Raw genomic sequence first — 27,226 nt, forward strand, 5'->3', positions numbered from 1 at the left:
TCTCATTCTCTGGAGCTCTAGGGTCAGTCATGAGTAGCAACTAATAGGATAGGAAAGCTAAAAATTTGAATTGTATGCAAACGTAACTTTGGACACATCACAGTAAATATTCCGCATACGAGAGTAGGAAGGCTTTCCAATGCATTATACTGGACCTCTCAATTCAGGATGTCACACAAATAGTGGAAGATATGTTACCTCTGGACCTTCACTGTTTTCCTCTTGATCCTCTTCACATTCTCTCTTGGATATCTGAAGATGATCACCAGACTTTGTCACCGAAAACTTATCCCCCAGTTGTCCATTAACATCTTCCAAGACAGGCTGTTCTGGCAGTTCACCAAGAGACATTACAGTGTGTTCATTGGGAGGCATAAATGGACATAGCTCAGTTCCTTGGAAAGAAGAGAATGGCTGAATGATCTCACCAGCTTCGGGATGATTCGATTTATTCAAGGTGTATACCTGATCAGAATCAGGGGTACATAAAGTGTTTTCAGAGAAAGTGGGACTAAGTTCTTGCAGTGAATAGGTACCACTGAGCTCAGAACAAGATTGATAAGCTTCATCAGCAAATGGCGACAAGTCTTTATGTTGAAACTGAGGAACAAATTCTTTTTGATGACTACCAGTGACTGAGAAAGCTTCGAGTACTTTAGATACAGGTACATCATAATGAGGATAGTAAACAAGGTTAAGTGGAATTACAGACACCTTTTCTTCATCCAAGAGGGTTTGATCTACTACTGAAGGGAACAGCTCATTCTGTTGAGGAGATGGCTTTTCATCAGTCTGCGTACATGATTCTGAAACACTCCGACTCCGAGCAGGCATGCTGGCACTAGATCGCATGTCTACATGATGTAAAGAAAGATGCTGATCTTGTGGATTATTGGAATTTTCATGCAATGTATTACACAAGTATGTGGTTTCCTTTTCTGAGGAGGTCTCCAAGGAGGAGTCACACAGATCTTTTGCAAAAGATTGAAGCATTTCAACACTGTTCCCAACATTGAACACATCATTTGCTGAAATTGGTGAATGATGATGGACTGGAGAGGAAGGCCCCTTCTCCAACACTATCGTTTTCTCACCTGTTGAAGACTTTCTCCTCATTGGATGTAGCAAGACATATATCTCCTCTACTTTGTCAGTAGCAATGGCGTCAGAGGCAGGTTGCAAGGATCCTTTGTGCAGATCTTCAAAAGGTGACTGGCTATCTCGATGTAATTCTGGTTTTGAGTTAATGACATTGGAAACATCGATAAAGGAGGTGGTAACTGTTTCTCTAACAGAACCACTATCCTGGATAACAAGAGAATGGTCATTTTCTCTATGTAATGGTTGATTATGTAATGGTTGATACTGATGGCCACTGACCACCTCGAGGATATTTTGTGAAGAAAGTTGAGAAAGGACCTCAGGGTTCTGTAGGGCAGACGAGCCATTATTTAAAACACAGTGTAGCTCTCCAACTTGTGTCTTATTGGAATCCCATGTACCAAGATCTGAAAACATGGCTGCAGACCCGGTGAGAGAGTTTTCAAATGGAGATTCACAGGCATCTTCTGAGACATCGTTCTGTTTGCAAAAAATAAATAAAGGGAATAAAACGATTAGATGTAACAACAGGACATGGGTTCATATATGCAATTCATTACATGACATGCTGTCAATTTCAGCCATGCTTTTGGAAAATAATTAATTTGGGAGGGATAGATGTTTTCCATCTGCTTTCATGGACCTCTCAGTAACTGGTTTCAGCACCCACAAGAAATCAGCAATTTCAGGACAGAAGGGAAGAGAATTGGAAAAGAAATACAGAAAATACAATGTTGCTGTGAGCCAAAGCAAACTGAACATAGAAAGATAGGAATAGTAGGCCATTTAGCACCTCGACCCTGTTCCACCATTCAGTGAGATCGGTGACTAACTTCATATACCCGCCTTTGGCCCATATCCCTTAATACCTTTGGTTAACAAAAATCTATCAAACACAGATTTTAAATTAAGCAATTGACCCAGCATCAACTGCCATTTGTGGCAAAGAATTCCAAACTTCTACCACCCTTTGTGTGTAGAAGGGTTTCCTAACTTCACTCCTGAAAGGCCTGGTTCTAATTTTTAGACTATGTCCCAAGTCCTAGATTCCTAACTAGCGGTATCGTTTCGCTCTATCTACCCTATCTGTTCCCCTTAATATCTTGAAAACTTCGATCAAATTACTGCTTAACTTTCTAAATTGCAGGGAATACAACCCTAGTTTTGTGCAATCTCTCCTCGTAATTTAACCAATCCCTCCACAGCCAATATATCCTTCCTAAATTGTGGTGCCCAGTACTGCTCACAGTAATCCAGATGTGGTCTAACCAGGGATTTGTATTGCTGTAGCATAACCTCCACCCCCTTGTATTCTAGTCCTCTAGATATAAAGGCCAACATCCCATTAGCCTTTTTGATTTATTTTTTGTACCTGTCCATGACATTTTAACGATTTATGTATCTGGGCCTCCAAGTCTCTTTGGACTTCCACTGTTTCTAGCTTTCCACCATTTAGAAAGTACATTGTTCTATCCTTTTCAGTTCCAAAGTGGATGGCCTCACATTTGCCTACATTGAAATCCATTTGCCATAGTTTTGCCCATTCGCTTAATCTATTAATATCTCTTTGTAATATTATGCTTCCATCTACACTGCTTACCATCTTTGTGTCATCAGCAAACTCGAGGTGGGTTTCTATTAAGGCAAAGGGATTAAATGGCTACATCAATGGCAAAACAACACGGTGAACCACACTAACAGGGTTATATATCCCTTATTGCTGCATTTTGTCTTTTACCATCCCAGCTCGATGTATGTTGGGCCAAAGTTATCTGATTAACAGCGAATGACGGAGGAAAGAACTTAAATGGCTGCTTGACGGCAGCATAGAGCTAACTCGTGACAGACGGTGACAGGCAAATCTCATACCTCATCTATGTCGGGGAAATGTTCCAGAAACTGTGACACGTAGGTGGTGATAGACTGTTCTTCTGGACGTTTAACATCCACATCTGCAGGTAAGAGAGAAAGGTCATTAGTCGTTGGTACGGTGCTGTACAGGGTGGGGGCGGTGTAGTGGTCATAATTGGGGGAGAAATTAGACTTGTGTAAAAAAAAATTAGCTGGTAAGTCGGGTGTTGCAGGCAACAGTCTGTCCCAGCCTCGTGTGAATGGAAGTGGTGAGCGCCTAATGGGTGTCCTGAGGCAGCTCACCAGTTATGGCCTGAAGAATTCCAGCCAGCCCGCAGGGAAAGGGGACGTGAAGCCGAAGAGGGCAAACCCAGCCCAGTAGCGGCCGTCTGTACTTTTATGGACCCAGGACCACCACCCAACGGCTTCTAGCTCCATAAAAATATAACTTTGGAAACATTTTGTGGCTATTTTTCTTTGAACGGCCTCCAGCAGTCCCTTTAAGGATCGTTGATCATGCGGCTCAAGACCTGATACTGTACAACTCTAAGCTCCACCCATTTCTACCTGAATTTTACACATATAACCAGCGAAGGACTCAGATTTGAATAGCAAATCAGCCTCTGCTTGTTTCAGGCCCATTGACAATCCTGCTTTAATATGGCATCAGGTGGGTCTCGGGCAACAATCGAGCAGCGGAGATGCCCGCCTCCAACCCCCCACCAATTTTAAACTCCTGTCCGCCCGTTTTTCAGTGCAAAGCAGACGGCTATGAATTGAATTTCTCCCTCATTGTATCCAAGACACTCAGGGCTTCTAGTTGACTGCATTGACACTATTTGACCACTTTGACTCACATTATAAAGGAGAGTAGATGCAAATCAGTTTTTCTTGTACCGTGGTTACAATTTAAAAGTAAAATGATCACAGGATGCAAGATGTAGGTAATAGGATACATGACCAAATCATTAGTGATCACAGGAGCAAGAAGCAAATGGAAATGTCACACTGGTTCAATAAGAGGGTCTTTTCTGAAATTGGGGTTAAAGGGGCATCTATTGGGCGATATATAGAGGGAGCTTTATACTGCATTTGGCCATTATACTTGTTGGACCAGTGCAGGGAAAGCGTTACTCAGTGGAGAGGGACCTTTACTCTGTATCTAACCCTTGCTGTACCTGCTCTGGGAGTGTTTGATAGGACAGCGTAGAGGGAGCTTATAGTTTGGGAGATCGAGGCCCTGATGAAAGGGCGCGGAGCTCAGGAGGAGGAGCAGCAGTTCGGGAGATCAAGGCCCTGATGAAAGGGCGCGGAGTTCGGGAGGAAGAGCAGCAGTTCGGGAGATCGAGGCCGAAGGTAAAACAAAGAAGGAAAAAGAAATCGAAGTGTGACGTCACAGCCAAGCAGATAAGTGATTGGCTGGTGGATTGGTGAGTATTTAATCTTTGTCTTTTTATTTCCTTATCAGTAGGTAACTTTTGACATTGTTGCCAAATTAAGTTAATTTAAGAGTTAAGTCATGGCAGGAGAGCACAGACCCGTGTCATGCTCTTCCTGTGCTATGTGGGAACTCAGGGACGCATCCGGTGTCCCTGACTGCTATGTGTGCCGGAAGTGCATCCAGCTGCAGCTCTTGACAGACCGCGTTGCGGCACTAGAGCTGCGCATGGATTCACTCTGGAGCATCCGCGATGCTGAGGATGTCGTGAATAGCACATTGAGCGAGTTGGTCACGCTGCAGGTAAAGGTTACTCAGGCAGATAGGGAATGGGTGACCATCAGGCAGAGCAGTGGAAGGACGGTAGTGCAGGGATACCCTGCAATCATCCCCCTCCAAAACAAATACACCACCTTGGGAGATGTTGTGAGGGATGACTCATCAGTGGAGGGCAGCAGCAGTCAAGTTCATGGCACCATGGGTGGCTCTCTTGCACAGGAGGGCAGGAAAAGGAGTGGGAGAGCTATAGTGGTAGGGGATTCTGTTGTAATGGGAATAGATAGACGTTTCTGCGGCGGCAATCAAGACTCCAGGATGGTATGTTATCTCCCTGGTGCAAGGGTAAAGGATGTCTGAGTGGCTGCAGGACATTTTGGAGGGGGAGGGTGAACAGCCAGTTGTCGTGGTGCATATAGGTACCAACGATATAGGTAAAAAACGGGATGAGGTCCTACAAGCTGAATTTAGGAAGCTAGGAGTTAAAAAGGTAGTAATCTCAGGATTGTAATAGTAAGATAGCTAAGATGAATACGTGGCTTGAGGAGTGGTGTAGGAGGGAGGGATTCAAATTCCTGGGACATTGGGGAGGTGGGACCAGTACAAACCGCACGGTCTGCACCTGGGCAGGACCGGAACCAATGTCCTAGGGGGAGTGTTTGCTAGTGCTGTTGGGGAGGGGTTAACCTAATATGGCAGGGGGATGGGAACCTATGCAGGGAGACAGAGGAAAGTAAAATGGGGGCAGAAGCAAAAGCAGTAGGAAAGTAAAAGTAATCGGCTGAGAAACCCAAGGCAAAAATCAAAAAGGGCCACATTACAGCAAAATCCTAAAAGGGACAAAGTGTGTTAAAAAGACAAGCCTGAAGGCTCTGTGCCTCAATGCGAGGAGTATTCGTAATAAGGTGGACGAATTAACTGTGCAGGCAGCTATTAATGAATATGATATAATTGGGATTACGGAGACATGGCTCCAGGGTGACCAAGGCTGGGAACTCAACATCCAGGGGTATTCAACATTCAGGAATGATAGACAGAAAGGAAAAGGAGGTGGGGTAGCGTTACTGGTTAAGGAGTAAATTAATGCAATAGTAAGGAAGGACATTAGCTTGGATGATGTGGAATCTGTATGGTATTCTGCAGCTCTAACCAAAGAGCAGAAAACACTAGTGGGAGTTGTGTACAGACTACCAAACAGTAGTCGTGAGGTTGGGGACAGCATCAAAGAAGAATTTAGGGATGCATGCAATAAAGGTGGCTGACTTTAATCTACATATAGATTGCGCTAACCAAACTGGTAGCAATACGGTGGAGGAGGATTTCCTGAACTGTATTAGAGATGGTTTCCTAGGCCAATATGTCGAGGAACCAACTAGAGGGCTGGCCATCCTAGACTGGGTGATGTGTAATGAGAAAGGACTAGTTAGCAATCTTGTTGTGCGAGGCCCCTTGGGGAAGAATGACCATAATATGGTAGAATTCTTTATTAAGATGGAGAGTGACACAGTTAATTCTAGGGTCCTGAACTTAAGGAAAGGTAACTTCGATGGTATGAGACGTCAGTTGGCTAGAATAGACTGGCGAATGATACTTAAAGGGTTGACGGTGGATAGGCAATGGCAAACATTTAAAGATTACATGGATAAACTTCAACAATTGTACATCCCGGTCTGTAGTAAAAATAAAACGGGGAAGGTGGCTCAACCGTGGCTAACAAGGGAAATTAGGGATAGTGTTAAATCCAAGGAAGAGGCATATAAATTGGCCAGAAAAAGCATAAACCCTGAGGACTGGGAGAATTTTATAATTCAGCAGAGGAGGACAAAGGGTTTAATTAGGAGGGGGAAAATAGAGTATGAGAGGAAGCTTGCTGAGAACATAAAAACTGACTGCAAAAGCTTCAATAGATATGTGAAGAGAAAAAGATTAGTGAAGACAAACGTAGGTCCCTTGCAGTCAGAATCAGGTGAATTTATAATGGGGAACAAAGAAATGGCAGACCAACTGAACAAATCCTTTGGTTCTGTCTTCACGAAGGAAGACACAAATAACCTTCTGGAAATACTAGGGACACGAGGGTCTCGCGAGAAGGAGGAACTGAAGGAAATCCTTATTAGTCAGGAAATTGTGTTAGGGAAATTGATGGGATTGAAGGCCAATAAATCCTCAGGGCCTGATAGTCTGCATCCCAGAGTACTTAAGGAAGTGGCCCTAGAAATAGTGGATGCATTGGTAATCATTTTCCAACAGTCTATTGACTCTGGATCAGTTCCTATGGACTGGAGGGTAGCTGATGTAACACTTTAAAATAGGAGGGAGAGAGAAAACGGGAAAAGGAGCAAATCATGTGGAAACTTGGGGCCATTGTGTTTACTTTTGGTCTCCTAATCTGAGGAAGGACGTTCTTGCTTTTGAGGGAGTGCAGCGAAGCTTCACCAGACTGATTCCCGGGATGGCAGGACTGACATATGAGGAGAGACTGGATCGATTGAGCCTGTATTCACTGGAGTTTAGAAGAATGGGAGGGGATCTCATAGAAACATAAAATTCTGACGAGACTGGATAGGTTAGATGCAGGAAGAATGTTCCCAATGTTGGGGAAGTCCAGAACCAGGGGTCACAGTCTAAGGATAAGGGGTAGGCCATTTAGGACCGAGATGAGGAGAAACTTCTTCACTCAGAGTTGTTAACCTGTGGAATTCTCTACCGCAGAGAGTTGTTGATGCCAGTTCGTTAGATATATTCAAGAGGGAGTTAGATATGGCCCTTACTGCTAAAGGGATCAAGAGGTATGGAGAGAAAGCAGGAAAGGGGTACTGAGGTGAATGATCAGCCATGATCTTATTGAATGGCGGTGCAGGCTCGAAGGGCCGAATGGCCTACTCCTGCACCTATTTTCTGTATTTCTATGAACCTGATCTTGGTGTTCGTAATCAACACTGCAGACAAGTCTTCCATTACTCAGTAGCTGCATCTGTTACACAAAAACAAATCAATCCCACAACATATTTTTGTAAAAAGAAATTCAACCCTACCTTCGGGTTCTAGTAGCGGTGGGATGCCGAGGCTGACATGCGCTATTTTGAAAGCATCTTCAAGATTGACCCTGCTTGGTCTCTCCATAACTTTTTTCATGTCCACTAAACTAGGATTGATTGCTTTGATGAGAGCCAGGAACGCAATGCCACTCCGCCAACTGGCACCGAAGTCCTGGACGGCTACACCATACCTGCATATGGCAAAATGCACAGCATTGGCTATTTTATAAACATCACACATACAGCACACTACCTTCCTTGCCAATCTCCCCATACCACACCTCAACAGCAGCTGAGAGAGCAGGCCATCTGATTCTTAGGTCTCCTATCCATAGTGCTTTGAACCAGATGCACAAATGCCACAGGATGTTTCTCAATTTGATTCCCTCCCATGGCGAAACACAACAGTGCGAGAGAATTGAGGGTCTGAACCCACGTTGCACCATTCCATGACAACATATAGGGCCCAAGTTTCCACATGTTTTGCGCCTGATTTTTAGGAGCAACTGGTGGAGAACGGACTATCTTAGAAATCGCAATTCTCCACATTTTTTTTTCTGCAGTTCTAGTGAGGTAGAACAGTTCTACTTTGGAACAGAATTTTTTCTTCAAAAGGTGGCGTGTCCGGCCACTGACGCCTGATTTCAAAGTTTCCACAGTGAAAACGTACTCCAAACTAAAGTAGAAGGGAGCAAGTGAAGATTTTTGTAGAACTGAAAAAACCTGTTCTACACATTAAAAAATCAGGTGCAGGTTACAAATTAGGCGTCCAGAACGAGGTGGGGGGGGAGGGGGGTGGGGAAGGGAAGTCATTAAATTCTACAATCAATCCTTATTTATACTTCTACAAATATTATACAAATAAATCCAACCTGAATAAACATTTATAAGCAAAGAAAAGATTAAATAAACCATCGTCCTACCTGTGTGAAAGTGCTTCAGGCATCGTTCGTTCCTGTGGGGGGAGGGGAAGGAAACCGCCGTTTGTTGCCGCGGAGGGGAGGGAGGGGAAGGAGACAGCGGTTTGTTGCCGTGGAGGGGAGGGAGGGGAAGGAGACAGCGGTTTGTTGCCGTGGAGGGGAGGGAGGGGAAGGAGACAGCGGTTTGTTGCCGCCGCGGAGGGGAGGGAGGGGAAGGAGACAGCGGCTTGTTGCCGCGGAGGGGAGGGAGGGGAAGGAGACAGCGGTTTGTTGCCGTGGAGGAGAGGGAGGGGAAGGAGACAGCGGTTTGTTGCCGTGGAGGAGAGGGAGGGGAAGGAGACAGCGGTTTGTTGCCGTGGAGGGGAGGGAGGGGAAGGAGACAGCGGTTTGTTGCCGTGGAGGAGAGGGAGGGGAAGGAGACAGCGGTTTGTTGCCGTGGAGGAGAGGGAGGGGAAGGAGACAGCGGTTTGTTGCCGCGGAGGGGAGGGAGGGGAAGGAGACAGCGGTTTGTTGCCGCCGCGGAGGGGAGGGAGGGGAAGGAGACAGCGGCTTGTTGCCGTGGAGGGAGGGGAGGGAGGGGGAGGAGACAGCGGTTTGTTGCCGCCGTGGAGGGGAGGGAGGGGAAGGAGACAGCGGTTTGTTGCCGCCACGGAGGGGAGGGAGGGGGAGGAAACCGCCGTTTGTTGCCGTGGAGGGTGGGGAGGGGAAGGAGACAGTGAGAAGGGTAGCCTCAGTGCTGATGGCAATGTGCTTTTATTAAAAAATGTTCAAAAATTAAACAGCTACAAAGAACTACAAAAATGGCCGAGATGTTTCCTTCACACTGCGTGTGCGCAAACGCTCCAACGCGCATGCGCAGCGTTGCCGACAGGAAAAAAACTAATTTAAATAGTACCCACCCCCTCCCACGTACAAAATCGGCGCGATTGTAGGCTCCGCCCCCCTGGGCGCCGCGCCAAACAAACAAGGAGCTGCAAAGCGCTCGAGAATAGCGCGTTTTTTTTCTGGCGCCGTTTTAGGTGCGAAAAACGGGCGCCCATTTTTTATCCTGTGGAAACTTGGGCCCATAGTAGGGTCGTAGAAATCTGGTTCATAAACAACCTCTATTAATATTAAACTTAAAAAAAACCTTTTCAATGATCCCCCAAACCTCGCAGGAAAAAAGTTGGGCATTTATTCAAAAGCTTCTACCTGTGACACCCTTGAACCGCAAGTGACGATACCTCATTAGGCAGACAGGGCCTCAGCCAAAAGATGGAAACTCCAACAACGGCAGCATTCCCTCTACTACAATGAATCACTCTACAAGTGTCTGAGAGAGAGGTCTGCACATTGCTCAGTCTCCGATCTGAACGGCCCACGTAAAGCCACAGATCTTCAAAGTGCTAGAACTCAATCCATTCATTACTGGTCAATGTAGAGATAAACTATTACAATCCACAGGGTTAAAGGGACACAGTATAAGGAACTTGCATTTCTATAGAACCTTTCACAACCTCAGGACGTCCCAAAGTGCTTTGCAGCCAATAAGTACTTTTGAAGTATTGTCACTATTGTAGTAAGAAACGCAGCAGCCAAGTTGCACATAGCAAGGTCCCACAAACAGCAAGAGATAATGACCAGATAATGTTTTAAGATGTTGGTGGAGAGATAAATATTGGCCAGGACACTGGGGATAACTCCCCTGCTCTTCATGTGTCATGCAATCTTTTACATCCACCTGAGAGGGCAGACGGGGACTCAGTTTAATATCTCATCTGAAGGATGACACCTTTGACAATGTAGCACTGCATTATGTGCCCAAGTCATTGGAGTGGGACTTGAACCCACAACCTTCTGATTCACGAGGCAAGAGTGATACCCACTGAACCACAGCTGATTTGACATGAAACATAGTAAATGCCAAGCAGGAAAGCGGCCATAGTATGGCCAGCGGTAGGTTCTGGGGAGGCTTTTGAAGATGGGGAAGAGCAGCAGCGAGAGAAGGGGTTTAGGGAGAGATCCAGAGGGGAGGGTCAACGTGACTGTAGGCTCTGTTGTGAATGGCAGAATACGGAGAGAAGGCCGGAAAGTAAAATAGACATGGGGATCCCCAATAGATCCCCATTGGATATGGGGATCGGGCAGGAAAGTGGAGTTGAGGTCAAAGATCAGCCATGATCTTATTCATAAGAACATAACAACATAAGAATTAGGAACAGGAGTAGCCCCTCGAGCCCGCTCCGCCATTCAATAAGATCATGGCTGATCTGGCCATGGACTCAGCTCCACTTACCCACCCTCTCCTCGTAACCCTTAATTCCCTTACTGGTTAAAAGTGGTCAATAGCGGAGCAGGCTAGAGTGGCCGCATGGCCTATTTCTGCTCCTAATTTTTATGTTCTATTATAGAAGAAACTTACTTTGTGGTTCTCCTCTGCACCCACTTCAGGAGAGCTTTAATGACTTTCCTCTGGTCCTTGTATGGAGCCGAAGGGGTTGCCTTTTCAGGACTGGAGTGTAACATCAGGTCGTTATCACTCCCACTGTGCAAGGAAGACAGGCTGGACTCGGAAGAGAAGATCTTCAGGTGTACAGTTGCTTCCTTTATCTGCAATTACAGGAACAAAACATTGTTTTATGTATCTGTAGCATTTTAACAAAAAGGGGGATTTTAACTGACTACCAAGTTGAAAACTGGTCGAGCAGTTAAAAATTGCCCATGGGAGTTACCCACCGACATTCAGCTCGCATCCCATGGGTTCTGATCTTAACTTGCTCTTCTGAGCAGGCAGGAAGGACAGCTGCCAGAAACCACAGGGGTCCTTCTTTAAATATACAGATCAGGCTCCAATTACGTCATTGGGACTCCAGGTTCGATCCCTGGTCAGCGCACAGTTGGATGATCTCCATGGCAGTGGCCTTGGATTAGGGAGGGGAAACATCAGCGAGGATTCCTGCTCCCGATTGCTCCATAACAGCCTTCGCTGGAAGTGCATGGATGTCAGGTGGCAAAAAGGATTGGCCTCAACTTTTGATCCGTCACATGGTCGCTGACCGACTCTCATTGCAGAAGCTCACATCGGAGAAATGGGCACTTAAGTAAGGTACTTGAGCATGATTGGCATCTGTGGAGCCATATCCCAGTATTCAATGCTTTCAGGATGATGTAGATACTGGTGAGAAAAACCGAAAAACTGATCCGGGGTGATGGTGGTGGGGGTTAGTTGATTCTGAGGGGGATTACAGGGTTGAGGCGGAGAGGTTGTTTCCCCTGGCTGAAGAGTCTAGAACTCCGGGGCATAGTCTCAGGATAAGGTGTTGGCCATTTAAGACTGAGATGAGGAGGAATTTCTTCACTAAGGGTTGTGAATCTTTGGAATTCTCTACCCCAGAGGGCTGTGGATGCTGAGTCGCTGAGTATATTCAAGGCGGAGATCGATAGATTTTTGGACGATATGGAGATCGGGCAGGAAAGTACAGTTGAGATCGAAGATCAGCCAGGATATTGAATGGCGGAGCAGGCTTTAAGGACCTTATGGCTGTTGTAGGCATTAGGCACCCTAGGGCAACGGCACCTGTAGTATAAGGTTAGAACTATATGTAACTTGAATCATAAAATGACTACCAGTGAAGCCTCAAGGGATTTCTGTTAGCTGAATTAGACCGCATTCCTGGAAACTGATAATTGTTGTTTCACACACACAGGACTAACGAGCAAATTCTGCAGGTGTCTTTAATCAGCCAGGTCTCAGGACTAAATGTTCTGGTGGAAGTAAGGACAATACGACTCTGTAACAGGATTAAGATAAGGAGGCTACCAAAGACAGCACCCAAGGACAGTAAGATAAAGGGGGGCCTGGAACATGAGTCGTTCCTAGCAACACACCTCTTAGCAACACATGAGCCACTTTACGTTTAGAGACTAACTCTATCTATTGGTCTAATGTAACTGTAGTAAACTGTTGTATGTAACTGTAGTAAACTGTTGTAAAACATATAAAGATCCATGAAACCCTTTGTTCTGCGGAGTGAAGTGCCTGGATCCAGTCCTGAGGCTTCCTCCCCGCTGGCGTTAATAAAGGCCGCATTGGCGTTGGAACCGACTGAGTGTTGAGTGATTCCTCTGATAAAACACTAACACTAACATGGCCAACTCCTGCTCCTAAATTCTTATGTTCTTAAGTTCTTATTGTGCGAAGGGGAGGTAACAGTCTTCATTTCCAAATAGCTTAGAGATGAGCTGATTGAATCTTGGACACACCTTCACAGCCATATTAGATTTGTGACCACAGCAGCATTGGATATAAAGTGGTGGGTGGGGGAAAGGGGAAGGGAATTGGTTTGTAGCCTAATTAAAAAGAAAAAGGCCCTTAATAAATTCACATTTCTGTCAATGTCACTTTCTGACTTAAAAACACATCAAATCTAATGGAACTTTTGTATAGGGAAGGTGAGCCATTGTTGCTCTGCTCACTGATTTTGGCCAAGGGAAGAGGGGAGGGGTGTTGACCCGTGAGATGGATGGATCTTGGGAGGGATGAGAATTGGAAAAGGTGTGCATGATCCTCAGCTCACTGTCAGATTGGCTAACAAAATAAGGTGAAGGCCATTAGATTGAACAAGCCTTCTCACCACATCTTTCAATCCATTCTCTCTCCAGAAATGCAGGCAATTACCTCTTGAACCCATTTAGACCATTAGCTTCAAGGGCCTTCCCTAGTAACTTATCTCACAAATTACCTTTGGGTGAAAAGGACAGACACACACTTTAAGAAGGATGTCAAGGCTTTCGAGAGGGTGCAGAAGAGATTTACTAGACTGGTATCAGTAATGAGGGACTTCAGTTATATGGATGGACTGGCATAGCTGGGGTTGTTCTCCTTAGAGCAGAGATGTTTAAGAGAAGATGTGATAGAGGCGTTCAAATTCATGAATGGTTTTAAAAGAGGAAAGAAGAAACTGTTTCCAGTGGCAGAAAGGTCAGTAAACAGAGGACACAGATTTAAGGTAGCAATCGGCAAATAAACCAGGAGGTGTCATGAGGAAACTTAAAAAAAACAGCGATTTGTTATGCACTGTCTGAAAGGTTAGTGGAATCAGATTCAATAGTAACTTTCAAAAGAGAATGGAAAAAATTACAGGGCTACGGGGAAAGAGCAGGGGAGTGGGACTAAGAACAGAAAAAATAGGAGCGGAAGTAGGCCATTCGGCCCCTCGAGCCTGCTCCACCATTCTAATAAGATAATGGATGATCTGTTCTTGGGCACAGCTCCACTTTCCTATAACCCTTCACTCACTTATCTTTCAAAAATCCATTTATCTCCTCCTTAAATATATTCAATGACCCAGCCTCCACAGCTCTCTGGGGTAGAGAATTCCACAGATTTACGACCCTCAGAAGAAATTCCTCCGCAACTCAGTTCTAAATGGGCGACCCCTTATTCTAAACTATGCCCCCTAGTTCTAGATTCCCCAACGAGTGTACCTTGTCGAACCTCCTCAGTATCTTATATGTTTCAATAAGATCACTTCTCGTTCTTCTTAACTCCAATGAGTATAGGCTCAACCCTTCTTCATAAGTCAACCCCTTCATCTCAGTGAACCTTCTCTGCACTACCTCCAATGCAAGTATATCCTTCCTTAAATAAAGAGACCATAACTGTACGCAGTACTCTAGGTGTGGTCTCACCAATACCCTGTACAGTTGCAGCAGTACTTCCCTGCTTTTATACTCCATCCCCCTTGCAATAAAGGCCAACATTTCATTTGCCATCCTGATTTACCTGCATACTAACTTTTTGTGTTTCATGCACAAGGACCCCCAGGTCCCTCTGTACTGCAGCATTTTGTAATCTCTCTCCATTTAAATAATAATTTGCTTTTTTATTTTTTCTGCCAAAGTGGATAACCTCACACTTTCCCACATTATACTCCATCTGCCAAATGTTTGCCCACTCACTTAGCCTGTCTATATCCCTTTGCAGATTTTGTGTGTCCTCCTCATAATACAAAGATGGTGGGAAAACAAATGATCAGCAAACTTGGCTACATTATACTCTGTCCCTTCATCCAAGTCATTAATATAGATTGTAAATAATTGAGGCCCAGCACTGAAACCTGTGGCACCCCACAAGTTACCGTTTGCCAACTGGAAAATGACCCATTTATCCTGACCCTCTGTTTTCTGTTAGTTAGCCAATGCCAGTCTGTCCACATAACTGAAGTCCCTCATCCCTGATGCCATTCCAGTAAATCTCTTCTGCACCCTCTCGAAGGCCTTGACATCCTTCTTAAAGAGTGTTTCTGTCCTTTTCACCCAAAGGTAATTTGAGAGATAAGTTACTATGGAAGGCCCTTGAAGCTGCACCCTATGGCGTGCGTTCCAGAATCTAAAAAGATGTGGCTTTAGAGATAGTGGATGCATTGGCTGTAATTTGTAAAAGTTCCCTGGATTCTGGAGAGGTCCCAGCGGATTGGAAAACCGCAAATGTAACATCCCTATTTAAAAAAAGGAGGTAGACATAAAGCCGTAAACTATGGACCAGTTAGCCCAACATCTGTCATTGGGAAAATGCTGGAGTATCATTATTAAGGAGGCAGTAGCAGGACATTTGGAAAAGCCTGATTCAATCAAGCAGAGTCAGCATGATTTTATGAAGGGGAAATCACATTTGACAAATTTGCTGGATTTCTTTGAGGATGGAACGAGCAGGTGGATAAGGGAGAACCAGTGGATGTGGTGTATTTGGATTTCCAGAAGGCATCGATAAGGTGCCACATAAAAGCTTACTGCACAAGATAAAAGTTCACGGGGTTGGGGGTAATATATTAGCAAATTGTGAGGAGGACACATGAAATCGGTAAAGGGCAGAAAACGCTAGTGGGAGTTGTGTACAGACCACCAAACAGTGGTAGTGACGTTGGGGACAGCATCAAACAAGAAATTAGGGATGTGTGCAATAAACATAACATAAGAACATAAGAATTAGGAACAGGAGTAGGCCATCTAGCTCCTCGAGCCTGCTCCGCCATTCAACAAGATCATGGCTGATCTGGCCGTGGACTCAGCTCCACTTACCCGCCCGCTCCCCGTAACCCTTAATGGTTAAAAATCTATCTATCCGTGACTTGAATACATTCAATGAGCTAGCCTCAACTGCTTCTTGGGCAGAGAATTTCACAGATTCACAATCCTCTGGGAGAATAAATTCCTTCTCAACTCGGTTTTAGATTGGCTCCCCCGTATTTTGAGGCTGTGCCCCCTAGTTCTAGTCTCCCCGACCAGTGGAAACAACCTCTCTGCCTCTATCTTGTCTATCCCTTTCATTATTTTAAATGTTTCTATAAGATCACCCCTCATCCTTCTGAACTCCAACGAGTAAAGACCCAGTCTACTCAACCTATCATCATAAGGTAACCCCCTTATCTCTGGAATCAGCCTAGTGAATCGTCTCTGTACCCCCTCCAAAGCTAGTATATCCTTCCTTAAGTAAGGTGACTAAAGGTACAGCAGTTATCATGGGCGACCATTAATCTACATATAGATTGGGCTAACCAAACTGGTAACAGTACAGTGGAGGAGGAATTCCTGGAGTGTATTAGGGATGGTTTTTTAAATCAATATGTCGAGGAACCAACTAGAGGGCTGGCCATCCTAGACATGGTGATGCGTAATGAGAAAGGACTAATTAGCAATCTTGTTGTGCGAGGCCCCTTGGGGAAGAGTGACCATAATATGGTAGAATTCTTTATTAAGATGGAGAGTGACACAGTTAATTCAGAGTCTTGAACTTGGGGAAAGGTAACTTCGATGGTATGAGACGTGAATTGGCTAGAATAGACTGGCGAATGATACTTAAAAGGGTTGACGGTGGATAGGCAATGGCAAACATTTAAAAGATCACATGGATGAACTTCAACAATTGTACATCCCTGTCTGGAGTAAAAATAAAACGGGGAAGGTGGCTCAACCGTGGCTAACAAGGGAAATTAGGGATAGTGTTAAATCCAAGGAAGAAGCATATAAATTGGCCAGAAAAAGCAGCAAACCTGAGGACTGGGAGAAATTTAGAATTCAGCAGAGGAGGACAAAGGGTTTAATTAGGAGGGGGAAAATAGAGTTTGAGAGGAAGCTTGCAGGGAACATAAAAACTTACTGCAAAAGCTTCTATATATATGTGAAGAGAAAAAGATTAGTGAAAGCAAACGTAGGTCCCGTGCAGTCAGAATCAGGTGAATTTATAATGGGGAACAAAGAAATGGCAGACCAATTGAACAAATACTTCGGTTCTGTCTTCACGAAGGAAGACACAAATAACGCTCCTGAAATACGAGGAGACCGAGGGTCAAGCGAGAAGGAGGTACTGAAGGAAATCCTTATTAGTCAGGAAATTGTGTTAGGAAAATTGATCGGATTGAAGGCCAATAAATCCCCGGGGCCTGATAAGTACTCTGGGATAGAAACATAGAAAATAGGTGCAGGAGTAGGCCATTCGGCCCTTCGAGCCTGCACCGCCATTCAATAAGATCAGGGCTGATCATTTCCTCAGTACCCTTTCCTGTTTTCTCTCCATACCCCTTGATCCTTTTAGCCGTAAGGGCCATATCTAACTCCCTCTTTAATATATCCAATGAACTGGCATCAACAACTCTCTGCGGTAGAGAATTCCATAGGTTAACAACTCTGAGTGAAGAAGTTTCTCCTCATCTCAGTCCTGAATGGCCTACCCCTTATCCTAAGACTGTGTCCCCTGGTTCTGGACTTCCCCAACATCGGTAACATTCTTCCTGCATCTAACCTGTCCAGTCCCGTCAGAATCTTATAGGTTTATATGAGATCCCCTCTCATTCTTCTAAACCCCAGTGAATACAGGCCCAGTTGATCCAGTCTCTCCTCATATGACAGTCCAACCCTCCCTGGAATCAGTCTAGTGAACCTTCGCTGCACTCCCTCAATAGCAAGAATGTCCTTCCTCAGATTAGGAGACCAAAACTGAACACAATATTCCAGGTGAGGCCTCACTAAGGCCCTGTACAACTGCAGTATGACCTTCCTGCTCCTGTATTCAAATCCCCTAGCTATGAAGGCCAACATACCATTTGCCTTCTTCACAGCCTGCTGTACCTGCATGCCCACTTTCAGTGACTGATGAACCATGACACCCAGGTCTCGTTGCACTTCCCCTTTTCCTAATCTGCCACCATTCAGATAATATTCTGCCTTCGTGTTTTTGCCCCCAAAGTGGATAACCTCACATTTATCCACATTATACTGCATCTGCCATGTATTTGCCCACTCGCCTAACCTGTACAAGTCACCCTGCAGCCTCTTAGCGTCCTCCTCACAATCACACCTCCACCCAGTTTAGTGTCATCAGCAAACTTGGAGATATTCCACTCAATTCCATCATCTAAATCATTAATATATATTGTAAAGAGCTGGGGTCCCAGCACTGAGCCCTGCGGCACTCCACTAGTAACTGCCTGCCATTCTGAAAAGGACCCGTTTATCCTGACTCTCTGCTTCCTATCTGCCAACCAGTTCTATATCCACGTCAGTATATTACCCCCAATACCATGTGCTTTGATTTTGCACACCAATCTCTTGTGTGGGACCTTGTCAAAAGCCTTTTGAAAATCCAAATACACCACATCCACCAGTTCTCCCTTGTCCACTAAGGACATGGCCCTAGAAATAGTGGAGGCATTAGTGATCATTTTCCAACAGTCTATCGACGCTGCATCAGTTCCTATGGACTGGAAGGTAGCTAATGTAACACCACTTTTTAAGAAAGGAGAGAGAGAGAAAATGGGGAATTATAGACCGGTTAGCCTGACATCATTAGTGGGGAAAATGTTGGAATCAATTATGAAAGATGAAATAGCAGCGCATTTGGAAAGCAGCGACAGGATCGGTCCAAGTCAGCATGGATTTATGAAAGGGAAATCATGCTTGACAAATCTCCTAGAGTTTTTTGAGGATGTAACTAGTAGAGTGGACAAGGGAGAACCAATGGATGTGGTGTATTTGGACCTTCAAAAGGGGGTAATGTATTGACATGGATAGAGAACTGGTTGGCACTCAGGAAGCAGAGTGTCGGGATAAACGGGTCCTTTTCAGAATCGCAGGTAGTGACTAGTGGGGTGCCGCAGGGCTCAGTGTTGGGACCCCAGCTATTTACAATATACATCAATGATTTAGATGAAGGAATTGAGAGTAATATCTCCAAGTTTGCAGATGACACTAAGCTGAGTGGCGATGTGAGTTGTGAGGAGGATGCCAAGAGGCTCCAGGGTGACTTGGACAGGTTAGGTGAGTGGGCAAATGCATAGCAGATGCAGTATAATGTGGATAAATGTGAGGTTTATCCATTTTGGTGGCAAAAACATGAAGGCAGAATATTATCTGAATGGTGGCAGATTAGGAATAGGGAGGTGTAACGGTACATCAGTCATTGAAAGTTGGCATGAAGGTGCAGCAGGCTGTGAAGAAGGCAAATGACATGTTATCCTTCATAGCTAGGGGATTTGAGTATAGGAGCAGGGAGGTCTTGCTGCAGCTGTACAGGGCCTTGGTGAGGCCTCACCTGGAATATTGTGTTCAGTGTTTGTCTCCTAATCTGAGGAAGGACATTCTTGCTATTGCGGGAGTGCAGCGAAGGTTCACCAGACTGATTCCCGGGATGGTAGGACTGACATATGAGGAGAGACTGGATCGACTGGGCCTGTATTCTTTGGAGTTTAGAAGAATGAGAAGGGATCTCATAGAAACATATAAAATTCTGACGGGACTGGACAGGTTAGATGCAGGAAGAATGTTCCCAATGTTGGGGAAGTCCAGAACAGTTGGGTCACAGTCTAAGGAGAAGGGGTAAGCCATTTAGGACCGAGATGAGGAGAAACTTCTTCACTCAGAGAGTTGTTAACGTGTGGAATTCTCTACCGCAGAGCGTTGTTGATGCCAGTTCATTGGATATATTGAAGAGGGAGTTAGATATGGCCCTTACGGCTAAAGAGATCAAGGGGTATGGAGAGAGAGAAAGCAGGAAAGGGGTATTGAGGTGAATGATCAGCCATAATCATACTGAATGGTGGTGCAGGCTCGAAGGGCCGAATGGCCTACTCCTGCACCTATTTTCTATGTTTCTATGACAAGTTAAGTGAGTGGGAAAAATTTGGCAGATAGAGCAAAGTGTGGGAAATTGTGAGGTTATCCACTTGGCAGAAAAAAAATAGAAAAGCAAATTCTAATTTAAATGGAGAAAAATTGCAAAGTGCTGCCGTACAGAGGGACCTGGGGGTCCTTGTGCATGAAACAAAAAGTTAGTATGCAGGTACAGAAAGTAATCAGGAAGGCAAATGGAATGTTGGCCTTTATTGCAAGGGGTATGGAGTATAAAAGCAGAGAAGTCCTGCTTCAACTGTACAGGGTATTGATGAGGACACACCTAAAGCACTGCGTACAGTTTTGGTCACCGTATTTAAGGAAGGATATACTTGCATTGGAGGCTGTTCAGAGAAGGTTCACGAGGTGGATTCCAGAGATAAGGGGGTTGACTTAAGAAGATAGATTGAGTAGGTTGGTGCTATACACATTGGAGTTCAGAGAATGAGAGGTGACCTTATCGAAACATACAAGATAATGAGGCGGCTCGACAAGGTGGACGCAGAAAGGATATTTCTACATAGGGGAAACTAAAATTAGGGGGCATAGTCTCAGAATAAGGGCCCGCCTATTTAAAACTGAGCTAAGAAGGATTTTCTTCTCTCAGAGGGTTGTAAATCTGTGGAATTCTCTGCCCCAGAGAGCTGTGGAGGCTGGGTCATTGAATGTATTTAAGGCGGAGTTAGACAGATTTTTGAGCGATAAGGGTGAATAAAGGATTATGGGGAGCGGGCAGGGAAGTGGAGCTGAGTCCGTGATCGGATCAGCCACAATCTTATTAAATGGCGGAGCAAGCTAAAGGGGCCAGGTGGCCTATTCTTGCTCCTATTTCTTATGTTCCTATGGTTTTCTATTGCCTTCTCCTTTTTCTTTGTCTTTTTGCATTTTTGTTCCTGAACGAATTGGATAGCTCTTTCAATGAAATGGCACGACGGACCAAATTAAAAAATGTGGGGATCGCTGGCAAGGCCATCATTTATTGCCCATCACTAAATGCGCTTGAGAAGGTGGTAGTGAGCCGCTTTCTTGAACCGCTGCGGTCCTTGTGGTGAAGGAACTCCCACAGTGCTGTTCAGGAGAGATTTCCATGATTTTAACCCAGCAACAATGAAGGAACGGCGATATAGTTTCAAGTCAGGATTGTGTGTAACTTGGAGGGGAGCTTGCACATGATGGTGCTCCCGTGCGTCTGCTACCCTTGTCCTTTTAAGTGGTAGAGGTCACGGGTTTGGGAGCTTCTGCCGAACAAGCCTTGGCGAGTTGCTGCAGTGCATCTTGTAGATGGTGCGCACTGCAGCCACGGTGCGCCGGTGGTGGAGGGAGTGAATGCTGAAGGTGGTGGATGGGGTGACAATCAAGCGAGCTGCTTTGTCCTGGATGATGTCGAGCTTCTTGAGTGTTGTGGGAGTTGCACTCATCCAGGTAAGTGGAGAGTATTCCATATGACTCCTGATTTGTGCCTTGTAGATGGTGGAAAAGTTTTGGGGAGTCAGAAGGTGAGACACTCACCGCAGAATACCCAGCCTCTGACCTGCTCTTGTTGCCACACTATTTATGTGGCGGGTCCAGTTAAGTTTCTGGTCAATGGTTACCCCCAGGATGTTGATGGTGGGGGATTCGCCGATGGTAATTCCGTTGAATATTAAGAGGAGGTGGTTAAACTGTTGCTTGATGGAGATAGTCATTGCCTGGCACTTTTGTGGCGTGAATGTTACTTGCCACTTATCAGCCCAAGCTAATGTCAGCCAGGTCTTACTGTATGCGGGCATGGACTGCTTCATTTGGCCTCCTTCGATGATTGGTGTGATAAGATCAGTTGGCTATTAAGGTGCATCACATAGAGTCTTACCTCGATTGATTGGTTAGGGAGGGTTGAGAATGATTGGCTGCTTCCTCAGTCAGTGGAGGGAGGGAGTGTCATTACCTTACCTGGAAATGGAGAATGATGTTCCAGATTAAGCCGAGGATCATGGAGGGGTTGCCATCTGCAATCTCTTGGGCATCAATGCTGACCAGCTTCACCTACAAACAGTATAGACACTGATTAGTTAATACCTAAAACATTTCTAATTACTGGACGGATATTTTAAAGCAAGCTTCCAACTCACAATTCACATCACGCCGCAACAACGAACATGCACCATAAAAGTTCCAATTTTCACATTCAACTTGTGAGAATGCTCACATTAAAATTCCAAATATTAGAGAATAACTCTGACTACAGGAGCAATCAGAGTCAGTGGAGTAGGTATTGTCTTTATCACCTCGGCCTTAAGGAAAGCGGGCGGAACTCAGGACCCGCCAATAAATTCAACAGAGCAAGCTGGAGATGAATAGAAGAGATTGAAATTGTGTTTTAAATCGGAGTCGTGTGAGAATTGGACAAAAGCTGCCGCATCAGGCCTGATCCAGGAAACTTGAAGTACCCGCTACTCACATATCCTTCCTCCAGAAACCCCAGGGCTTTCGCAATGTTGTTCAGCCGGAAAATCCGATGCAATGAATGTTTGTACAGGTGCATCTGTGCAAAGACAAAGAGCTGTCAGCCGATTCAGGGCCAGAGGGCACGGTAATGACAATGAGGAAATTGCTCGCGTACCCATGCTCTGCTGGTACACGCCTACCATCGAAAACCACTGACAGGGCCACACACTACTCCTCAAACTCGGAGCCCCAGCAAAATGTCACCACGCAATATTTACACAAGGTAAATCCCTGTCCTGCTTCACCCACCAGCACCTGTGAAAAGACGACACTGTATCAAGATGCGGCTGGTACCACATGCTGCCAGCCACCTCTGCGATGCAGCAGCCCGAGCTGGTCAAATTGCCTGCACCATTGCAACCAGCTGCTGGGAAATGACCCGAGCACATATTGGGGGTGACTTCTCTCCCTGTGGGGAAGGACCGTGGACTCTGCTTGGCATTATCAGCAGCTCCGAACGTGTAACTGTGGGGAGCAGTCCTCTAATTACCGACCCTTCCCGCCACTGGAAACAGTTTCTTCCTATCTCCTCCATCAAAGTCCCTCATAATTTTGATTGCCTCTATTAAATCTCCCCTTAACCTTCTCTGCCTATGGAGAGAAATCCCACCTTCTCCATGTAACCGAAGTCCCTCATTCTGGTAATTCTCCTCTGCACCAATGTTCCCACTTATACTTTTTGGGTGCACGGCCTCTTTAAAAGAGGCTGCAAGGCCCATTCAAATTACCACGCATGCGCAGATTTTTCCATCATAACAGTGTTGAGCGGCCTGCTCGGGACCAGCAGATCACTACGCAGCCGTGCAGCTTAAAGGGAACATTGCTCTGCACCCTCCCAGAGTCCTCAACATCCTTCCTAAAGTGTGGCGCCCAGAATTGGACACAATTCTCCAGCTGAGGACTAGATTTATAAAGGTTTAGTGTAACTTCCTTGCTATTGAACATTTTAAAATCATTACATAATCAGAATACGTGCTTCAATAAGATATCTACCACCATGTAAAAGTTGTTTGGTACTGCACTCAATTAAATAGGAAAGAAACACAGCCACAAATCACAAGGCCCAGCAGTGCTTTACCAGTCTGTGTCCAGACAACACCTCCAGCAGAGCCATCAGGATCCTCCCATCCTGCATGTCTTGAAACAAATCCTTCACTTCCAGGGACGGTTGGCACTGAAAGGGGACAAACAGAGAGTGGCACGCAGTGAGTGGGCAGCCCTAAAGTGCACATGCGCACAACATGACGCAATCATTTTACCAGCCGGGTGTAACAGAATAATGGCCGAGGAGAGGAGGGGAAAATTCTAGGAGTTTTAATGTGCCCGTCTAGATTAAAGAATTGTTACTTTGAGAAAACACAGCAATACATTGCTCTATAAATAAGTACAAGAGATAAATGACATTACAGACATATACTGCTGTATGTGTGCATGTATATATTGCTCCAGTGCAGTGGCTTGGGTCGTTTTAATAGGTTAAAGGTGCTATATAAATGCAAGTAGTTATATAGATTTTCTATATAAATGCAAGTTCACGATATGAGCTGTAGATATGTTCTAGAAACAGGAGTTGAGTGCCTTGAACATTCGACAACTTGCATTTATTTAGCGGCTTCAATGTAGAAAAACGTCCCAAGGCGTTTCACCGAGGCACATCCAGACCAAACCAGGGCCAAGTCAAAGGAGGAGATAGTCCCCGAAATTCCGGTTACACCATTCCCACGGGCAAACAAGCTTAAAAAAAAGAAAAAAGATATGCACTTACCCGCTGCTGTTGCGACTGTCCGAACTTCCGAGCCTGAGGCCCAGAGGTGACTGCGCACGCAGCTCGTGCACATGGGGGAGTGTGCAGGCCGGGATCTAGTGACAGCAGCCAATCAGGTACAGCATAGTTTCTCATTCATAAGTACGGAACTCCTATTGCTATGAATGAGAAATCCCCCCCCAAATAAAAAATAGAAAATAACATACACATTTAACATTCATTTAAATTAAAGTTGTTATATAAAAAAAAAGTTTGCCAACTTTTTAAAACTTTTTTTTATTAACACTTAAAATAAACTTACTGTAGTGGGGAGGGTTTTTAAAACATAAAATGTGCTTTTATAATTTTTTTTTATTTGTTTGGGTATTTTTAACCACTTGCGCCTGTAAAAGTAGGCTATATGCCTGAATTTTCAGGCGCAGGATTTTAAAGGACATTTGCAGGGCAAGATATTCATAAATATATCGGAAATTTTACCCTGCAAGTGTCTTAGCTCCTCAGATGCGGCCATCTGTCAAGACCAAAAACTTGACAGATCAGAAATGTTGGTTTCCTGCACATGTGCATTGTGCACTGGAAACCAGCTTTTCCAATGCCTTCCCAGGTCTGTAGGAACTTCTGATAGAGATAGTGTGTGTTTTATATATAGAAACAGAGAAATTTACAGCGCAGACTGCGCCGGCCAACAAAGAGCTGCACAGCCCTTCGTCAACTGCCCTAAAAGTTACATACAAACTTATGAACAATGACGGAAAGGCAAAGAGCACCCAGCCCAACCAGTCCGCCCCACACCACTGCAACACCCCTTATACTAAAAACATCTACACTCCACCCCAACTGGAGCCATGTGATCTCCTGGGAGAGGCAAAAACCAGATAAAAAACCGAGGCCAATTTTGGGAGAAAAAAATCTGGGAAAATTCCTCTCTGACCCATCCAGGCAATCGAACTAGTCCAGGAGATCACCCTGGCCATATTCTATTCCCTGCAGTACTTACCATTATATCTGCGCCGATCAACAAAAGGTCATCCAGTCTAATCCCAATTACCAGCTCTACGTCCATAACCCTGCAGGTTACTGCACTTTAAGGGCCCATCCAACCATCTCTTAAAAGTGGTGAGGGTTTCTGCATCCACCACTCTTCCAGGCAGCGAGTTCCAGATCCCTTCAACCCTGTGTAAAGCACGCCCCCCCCCCCCCCCAAATCCCCTCTAAACCTTCCACCAACCACTTTAAAACTATGCACCCTTCACCAATGGAAATAGACCCTTCCTATCCACTTTGTCCAGGCCTCTCAATATTTTGTACACCTCGATGAGGTCTCCTCTCAACCTCTTCCGTTCCAAAGAGAACAAATCCAGCCTATCCAATCTGTCCTCATAACATAGAACATAGAAACATAGAAAATAGGTGCAGGAGTAGGCCATTCGGCCCTTCGAGCCTGCACCGCCATTCAATGAGTTCATGGCTGAGATTCTCCATTCCAGGCAGCATCCTAGTAAATCTCCTCTGCACCCTCTAGTGCAATCACGTCCTTCCTATAATACGGCGACCAGAACTGCACGCAGTACTCCAGCTGTGGCCTAACCAAAGTATTATACAATTCAAGCATAACCTCCCTGCTCTTATATTCTATACCTTGACCAATAAAGGCAAGCATTCCATATGCCTTCTTAACCATCTTATCCACCTCGCCTGCTACTTTCAGGGATCTGTGGACAAGCACTCCAAGGTCTCTTTGTTCATCTACACTATTAAGTGGCCTACCACTTAATATGTATACCCTTTCCTTATTAGCCCTTCCAAAGTGCATCACCTCACACTTCTCTGAATTAAATTCCATTTGCCACTGCTCTGCCCACCTGACCAGTGGATTGATATCCTCCTGCAGTCCATGACTTTCCTCTTCATTATCAACCACACAGCCAATTTTAGTGTCGTCTGCAAACTTCTTAATCATACTTCCTATATTCAAATCTAAATCGTTGCTATATACCACAAAAAGCAAGGGACCCAGTACTGAGCCCTGCAGAACCCCACTGGAAACATCCTTCCAGTCACAAAAACATCAATCAATCATTACCCTTTGCTTCCTACCTCCAAGCCAATTTTGGATCCAACTTGCCACTTTGCCCTGGATCCCATGGACTTTAACCTTCATGACCAGTCTACCATGAGGGACATTATCAAAAGCCTTGCTAAAGTCCATATATACTACATTGTACGCACTACCCTCATCGACCCTCTTGGTTACCTCCTCAAAAAATTCAATCAGGTTAGTCAAACACGATCTTCCCTTAACAAACCCGTGCTGACTGTCCCTAATTAATCCTTGCCTATCCAAATGCAAATTTATCCTGTCTTTCAGGATTTTTTCCAATAATTTTCCCACCAGTGAAGTTAGGCCGACAGGCCTGTAATTACTCGGCCTATCCCTTTTTCCCTTCGTAAACAAGGGTACTACATTAGCAGTCCACCAATCCTCCAGCACCATGACCATATCCAAAAAGGACTGGAAAATGATGGTCAAGGCCTCTGCTATTTCCTCTTTTACTTCGCTCAACAACCTGGGATGCATTTCATCCGGGTCTGGGAACCTATCTACTTTCAAAGCTGCTAAACCCCTTAATACTTTCTCGCTCACTATATTTATTTCATCCAGAATATTACACTCCTCCTCTATAGCAGTATCTGCATTACCTCTTTCCTTTGTGAAAACAGATGCAGAGTATTAGTCAACATCTTCCACCTCGTCACAAGATTACCCTCATGGTCTCTAATAGGCCTTACCTTTTCCTTAGTTACTCTTAATATATTTATCGAACATCTTCGGGTTTTCCTTAATTTTACTGGCCAAGAATTTCTCGTGCTCTCTCTTAGCATTCCTAATATCCTTTTTAATTTTACCTCTTATCTTTTTATATTCCTCTAAAAATTCTAAAGTATTTAGCCATTGATATGAGACATAATCCCTTTTTTTCTTAATCCTCCCCTGTAAGTCCCTCGACATCCAGGAGGCTCTATAATTATTTTTCCCAGCTTTTTTCTTTAAGGGCACATGTTTGGCCTGAACCTTTCGGATCTCCTCCTTGAATGCTTCCCACTGTTCCGACACCGATTTACCCACAAGTAGCTGTTTCCAGTCCACTATGGCCAAATCACTCCTTAACTTAGCAAAATTAGCTTTTCCCCAATTCGGAACTTTTAT

General features: G+C 44.9%; 1 protein-coding gene across 2 annotated transcripts in view; it reads right to left on the reverse strand.

Moving 5' to 3' along the window:
- LOC139263503 (calmin-like) overlaps nucleotides 1-27,226 on the reverse strand; it is a 98,690-nt gene that overhangs the window by 24,556 nt on the left and 46,908 nt on the right. For both annotated transcript variants that reach the window (XM_070879684.1, XM_070879685.1), the window contains 7 exons: nucleotides 23,332-23,427; nucleotides 22,207-22,290; nucleotides 21,699-21,791; nucleotides 11,026-11,213; nucleotides 7,702-7,895; nucleotides 2,971-3,053; nucleotides 199-1,581 (listed from right to left, as the gene is read on the reverse strand). In XM_070879684.1, coding sequence (XP_070735785.1) covers nucleotides 199-1,581; nucleotides 2,971-3,053; nucleotides 7,702-7,895; nucleotides 11,026-11,213; nucleotides 21,699-21,791; nucleotides 22,207-22,290; nucleotides 23,332-23,427 — 2,121 coding nt within the window. The remainder of the gene's footprint in view (nucleotides 1-198; nucleotides 1,582-2,970; nucleotides 3,054-7,701; nucleotides 7,896-11,025; nucleotides 11,214-21,698; nucleotides 21,792-22,206; nucleotides 22,291-23,331; nucleotides 23,428-27,226) is intronic.

Source organism: Pristiophorus japonicus, chromosome 4, assembly GCF_044704955.1.
Source record: "Pristiophorus japonicus isolate sPriJap1 chromosome 4, sPriJap1.hap1, whole genome shotgun sequence".
Taxonomy (NCBI): Eukaryota; Metazoa; Chordata; class Chondrichthyes; family Pristiophoridae; genus Pristiophorus; species Pristiophorus japonicus.